The sequence below is a fragment of the Rhinatrema bivittatum genome, chromosome 2 (assembly GCF_901001135.1).
Source record: "Rhinatrema bivittatum chromosome 2, aRhiBiv1.1, whole genome shotgun sequence".
Lineage (NCBI taxonomy): Eukaryota > Metazoa > Chordata > Amphibia > Gymnophiona > Rhinatrematidae > Rhinatrema > Rhinatrema bivittatum.
The window spans coordinates 824,212,056-824,218,055 of NC_042616.1; the positions used below are offsets into that span (position 1 = coordinate 824,212,056).

A 6,000-nucleotide genomic window follows, 5' to 3' on the forward strand; every position below is an offset into this window, starting at 1 on the left:
CTGCTATTAATTGCATCAGTAGCATGGGATCTTCTTAGTATTTGGGTAATTGCCAGGTTCTTGTGGCCTGGTTTGGCCTCTGGAAACAGGATGCTGGGCTTGATGGACCCTTGGTCTGACCCAGCATGGCAATTTCTTATGTTCTTATCATCACCTTCTCTTCCCTTTCCTGTCCCCTCTCCATCCCCAGAGACATCATTATCACCTTCTCTTCCCTTCCATCACCACCCTTCACTCCTACAGATATCATCATCACCGTCTCTTCCCTTTCCTGTCCCCCTCCATCCCCACAGACATCATCATCACCTTCTCTTCCATTCCATCTTCCCCCTCCTCCCCCACAGACATCATCATCTTCTCTTCCATTCTATCTTCCCCCTCCTCCCCCACAGACATCATCATCATCTTCTTTTCCCATCCCTCACCCCCTCCACTCCTATAGACATCATAACCTTCGCTTCCTTGCCCTCACCCCTCCATCCCCAGAGACATCATCATCATCATCACCATCTTCTTTTCCCTTCCCTTTCTCACCCTCAACTCCCACAGACATCACCTTCTCTTCCCTTTCCCCTCCATTCCCACAGACATTACCTTGTCTTCCCTTCCCTTTCCCCCTCCACTCCTACAGACATCATCATCTGCTCTTCCCTTTCCTCACCCCGTCCACTCCCACAGATATCATCTTTACCTTCTCTTCTCTTCCGTTCCCTCTCTCCCTCCACCCGAGACATCATCATCACCTTCTTTTCCATCCCTCCACCCCCACAGACATCATCATCACCTTTTCTTCTCTCCCCCTCCACTCCCACAGACATCATCATCACCTTCTCTTTTGTTTTCTGTTCCCCCTCCATACCGACATCATCACCACCTTCTTTTCCCTTCCCTCATCCCCTCCATTCCAACAGACATTATTATTGTTGCGACTGTCGCTGCCCGATGTCTCCACTATGCCCACCTTACCTCTTTGGCGACTCCCTCTTTGCCTGTTGGAAGTTTGGCTGCCGTGGTGTCATCTTGCCATTCCCCTCTGGCGTCCCCGGACCGGCTAGACGCTCCACTCTGCCATGTTTCCCAGCAACCTAAGGGCGCGCAAGTGGCGCAGCCCCGACTCAAGTACCAGCAGTGGCGTGAACCTCAGGGGCGTCCCCCTGAGGTGACATCATCCTCACCAGATATTTAAGGTCTCTGAATTCACTAACTAATCGAGTTAGCAAAGGGTTTCCTTGCTACTCTGCCTCCATGGACTTACCAAGGGGTACCCGCTTCCCAGGGGCCTCGCTCTCTTTCTTGTTTTTCAGGTTGCAGTCTGGAACCGGTACTCTCTCCTTGAGGGCCCACGTTCCCAGACTCGCTTCTGAATACCACTTCTGCCAGGAAGTCATCACTGCCTACAACACCAGTGAGTTACCATCTCTCTCTGCACATTCCCTGGAACCAGGTACTCGCTCCTCGAGGGCCTAATCCTTTCCAGCTCCTGGGCTGCTTCTAAGAGACTATTGTGTGAATGTTACCATCAAGGATCTGTACATGAACTCTGCATACCCTGCCTACTCACTATATTCAGTTTCTCTACAGCTCAGTTATCCAGGATCGCTGTTCCAGTATCTGAGGGACTAGAGCCCAGCCAGGCACTTCCAGCTCACTACTGCCACCTCTGGTGGTTCCATATACTGTTTAATAAAAGAACTAGTGTGGGTCTGTCTCCATACTCTGAGCCTGACCTGTGGTCCCTCTCGGGATGTCCTCCCGGGGGCGTGGTCATCTGCCATCGGCCCAAAGATCCATCCACAACTACTACAAACACTATCACCTTCTGTTTCCTTCCCTCACCTACCCTCTACCTCTACAGACATCATCATCACTTTCTCTTCCCTTCCTCCCCACCTTCCATCATTTCCTTCCCTCTCCTTTCTAATCCTCTCCCTCAATCCCTGAGCATCATCATGTTCTCCTCCCTTCCCCCATTCCCTGGCATCTTCCTCCTCCCTTCCCTCTCCCCCTTCCCCTCAGTATTATTACCTTCCCTTTCTCCTTGCTGTACCCCCAGTATTATCATCACCTTATCTTCCATTCCCCCTCCTCCACCCCCATCATCACCTTCCTTCTCCCCCATCCCCTTGGCATCATCTCCTCCTTTTCCCTTCCCTCTCCCCCACCCCCCTCATGGCACATTCAGCTTTCCCCTTTCTCTCCCATGTCCTGCAAGCGGCAGAGCCTGTGAGCAGCGCTTACCTGGTGCTGCTGCCTCCTCCTCTGCAGGGGTCCCGCAGATCTCACAAGACTACAGGGTCCCGTGCAGTTTATATTGCAGAGAAAGAAGCAGCAACAGATCAGCGCTGCTCTCTGAACCTTCCTAGCGGGCTTTCTGCATGGCAAACCTGCACTGCACACAGGTTAGGGAAACGCTGATATAAAGACCTCAATAAGTTTATCCTAGGGGTGAGGAGAAAGAGGGGGCTATGGTAGATCCACTAAGATACCTGTAAGGGGGTCACAAAACTGCCCCTTTCTGGAGCTCCTCAGTGGATGGCACCATTTTTTTTTTATTTAACATTTATTAATGTCAACAGAAGAAAAAACAGTTTCATAATACATCTGAAACATATATAAGTGGATAACAATAAAAGAACAAAGATATACAAGATGTGTGACCATTTTTCTTTAAGCACCCAAGGTGAGTTTCCCCTCCCCAATCCCCCCCCCCCCCCCCGGGTGTTGCAGGATGTTTTATAATGAACTTGATCTATCCACATTCAAAGGCAATGTAAAAACAATATAAAGACTAACTAATCTATGTGATGGATAGCTATAGTCGTACCCCACCATAGTCAACCAATAACCGTCTTGGCCAGCCAGTCGAATAGCGGCTGTAGTACTTGCAAAATATGATGATTGTGTGGTGTATTCAGAGCGATTGCCTTATGAACAGAACCCAATTTAGATAATTGAAGTCTGAGGCCCGCCTTGGATGGCACACTCATTTCTCCATAGAGAAGCCAGTTCCCTACGAGCCGCCATAATAATGAGATGAACAAGTTTTAGTTTAGTAGGTGGGATATCGAACGTGACATTCAACAATACTGATTCAGGAGTTAACGAAACAACTTCACCAGAGATTGTACGTATTAGATGTGAGATGGACTGCCAGAAGGTAGCCAGCTTAGGGCAAGTCCACCACATGTGAAAGAACGAACCCAGATGTCCACAGCCCTTCCAACAGTTAGAACTATAAGAAGCTCTAATTCTGTGTAAACGCTCTGGTGTATAATACCACCGTAGTAGAATTTTATAACTGTTCTCTGCCAGAGCCGAATATGCTGAGCTCTTTTTAGTGTGTAAAAAAATAGAGTCCCATGTGGCCTCTGATAAGGTCTTACCCAGATCTGTTTCCCAAGCTTTCATGAAAACAGGTTTTACTTGAGGATCCTTATCAAGAAAACTGTACACCTGGGAGATCGCCCCCTTGTGCGAGTCAGCTTGAGCACACCAATTTTCCATCTGGGTCTTTCCTTGTACTAAATCATTACCCATGTTTTCCACTTGAAAGAAATGTCGAAGTTGTAGATATGGGAAACTATCCGTCGCTTGTAAGTGGTATTTAGCTGAAAGTGTTGGGAAAGAAAGGAGTGACTTCCCATCCCATATGTGCCCCAGGGTCATTATCCCCTTCTCCTCCCAGGAATTAAATTATGCAGATTGTCTGCCCACAGTGAAATGAGTGTTGGTTTGTATGTGAGAGCTGTAGAAGTATCGCCTACTTCCTGCAAATCGAGGCTTCCATTTCTCCCAACTGCTCAAAGTAGTTTTAGTTGCTATTGGTGGAGTAGACAGTGAAGGCCTAGAGCTTCTGGGTTGCCAGATCAATGAGCGAAGCGGTGTCCCCCTATTATATTTTGCTCAATGACCACCCACTGCTTCTGTTCTTTGGACCTATGCCAATCAAATATGGCTCGGAATTGAGCAGCGGTGAGGTACCATCTAAGATTTGGGACTCCCAGCCCCCCCACTGAGCTTAGGTCTGTACAATGTGGCTTGGGATATCCTAGGCGGCCTTCTCTTCCATATGTATGAGAAAATTTTCTGTTGCTATCTCTTAATTTAAGATGTAGGGCATCTATGGGAAGTGACTGGAACAAATAGCCCAGCCTGGGTAACACATTCATCTTTATAGTGGAAATACGACCAAACCACGACAGATATAGGTCGGACCACTGATCCAGATCTTTAAAGAGTTTCTGGATGAGAGGTGGATAGTTTAAAGTATATAACCCCTCGTTGTCTGCACTAATATGGATCCCAAGATATTTGATCTTTTTAGATGCCCATTTAAAGGGGAACATCGATTTCAAGACATCCAGCTCTGCCTGAGGAGTGGACACGTTTAAGATTTTCGATTTGTCAACATTTAACGTGAAACTGGAGACTTTCCCAAAAGCCCGTAGTTCTTCCAGGGTCGTATGTAAAGAGCTAGAAGGGCTAGCCAGAGTGAATAGAATATCATCGGCGAACATAGACATTTTATATTCTTGCTCACCGATTGCGATACCTCTGATCAAATTATTCGCTCTTACTTTGATAGCCAGCGGTTCTAAAAAGAGAGCAAAAAGCAATGGGGATAACGGACAACCCTGTCTCATTCTCCTGGAGATTGGGAAAGCTCTGAATACGTGCCATTGACCTTGATTCTCACTCTGGGATTAGCATATAATTCTCCAACCAAGTGAGAAAAAAGGGTCCAAAGTTCATCGCCTTAAGGGTGTGGAACAGGAAAGGCCAGTGCACCATTAGGGGTGTGAATCATGTGATCAATCGTCTTAACGATCGATTTTGGCTGGGGGGGGGAGGTAAATCTTATCGTCGTGAGTTTTTTTTTTTTTTTACATCGTTAAAAATCGTAAATCGGGGGAGGGCAGGAAAACCGGCACACCAAAAAAGCCCTAAAACCCACCCCGAACCTTTAAAACAAATCCCCCACCCTCCCGAACCCCCCCACAATGTTTTAAATTACCTGGGGTCCAGTGAGGGGGTCCCGGTGCGATCTCCCTCTCTCTGGCCACGACTGCGTTAAGAGCAATGGCGCCGGTGGCCCTTTGCCCTTATCATGTGACAGGGCAAAGGTAGCACCGGCGCCATTTTGAAGATTGGCAATACGGCCCCGAATTGCCAATGGCGCCGGTGCTACCTTTGCCGTCACTATGTCATACGGGCGACGGTCGCCCGTATGACATAGTGAGGGCAAAGGTAGCGCCGGCGCCATTTTGAAGATTGGCAATACGGCCCACGTGCAGGAGGTCGCTCCCGGACCCCCGCTGGACTTTTGGCAAGTCTTGTGGGGGTCAGGAGACCCCCCCCAAGCTGGCCAAAGGTCCCTGGGGGTCCAGCAGGGGTGATCTCCTCCACGCGTGACGTCGGGAGTCAGGAACCAAAATGGCGCCGGCGCTACCTTTGCCCTGTCACATGATAACGGCAAAGGGCCACCGGCGCCATTGCTCTTAACGCAGTTGTGGCCAGAGAGAGGGAGATCGCGTCGGGACCCCCCCCACTGGACCCCAGGTAATTTAAAACATTTTGGGGGGGTTCGGGAGGGTGGGGGATTTGTTTTAAAGGTTCGGGTTGGGTTTTAGGGTTTTTTTGGTGTGCCGGTTTTCCCGCGCCCTATTTAACGATACAATACAAATGCCCCTGATGATAAATCGGGGGCATTTGTATTGTATTGTGCACTCTAACGATTTTGGACGATTTTAAAATTATCTGACGATAATTTTAATCGTTCAAAAGCGATTCACATCCCTATGCACCATGTCAAATGCCTTTTCTGCATCTACGGAGAGAAGAACCACTGGTATTGAACGCTCCTTTACCTATCCGATTAAATCAATAATTTTCCGGGTGTTGTCAGCTGCCATTCGGCCAGGTATAAATCCTGCCTGATCTGAATGTATTAACCGTGGCAGGATCGAATTTAAACGGGACGCTAGTATCTTTGCTAGAGGT

The 6,000-nt window shown here is 48.4% G+C and overlaps 1 protein-coding gene across 1 annotated transcript in view; it reads left to right on the plus strand.

The window, feature by feature from the left end:
- The window catches only part of LOC115083424 (E3 ubiquitin-protein ligase TRIM39-like), a 48,027-nt gene extending 43,344 nt beyond the window's left edge, over positions 1-4,683 (plus strand). The window contains exon 9 of the mRNA XM_029587229.1: positions 4,586-4,683. Coding sequence (XP_029443089.1) covers positions 4,586-4,683 — 98 coding nt within the window. The remainder of the gene's footprint in view (positions 1-4,585) is intronic.
- Positions 4,684-6,000: the final 1,317 nt, after the last annotated feature.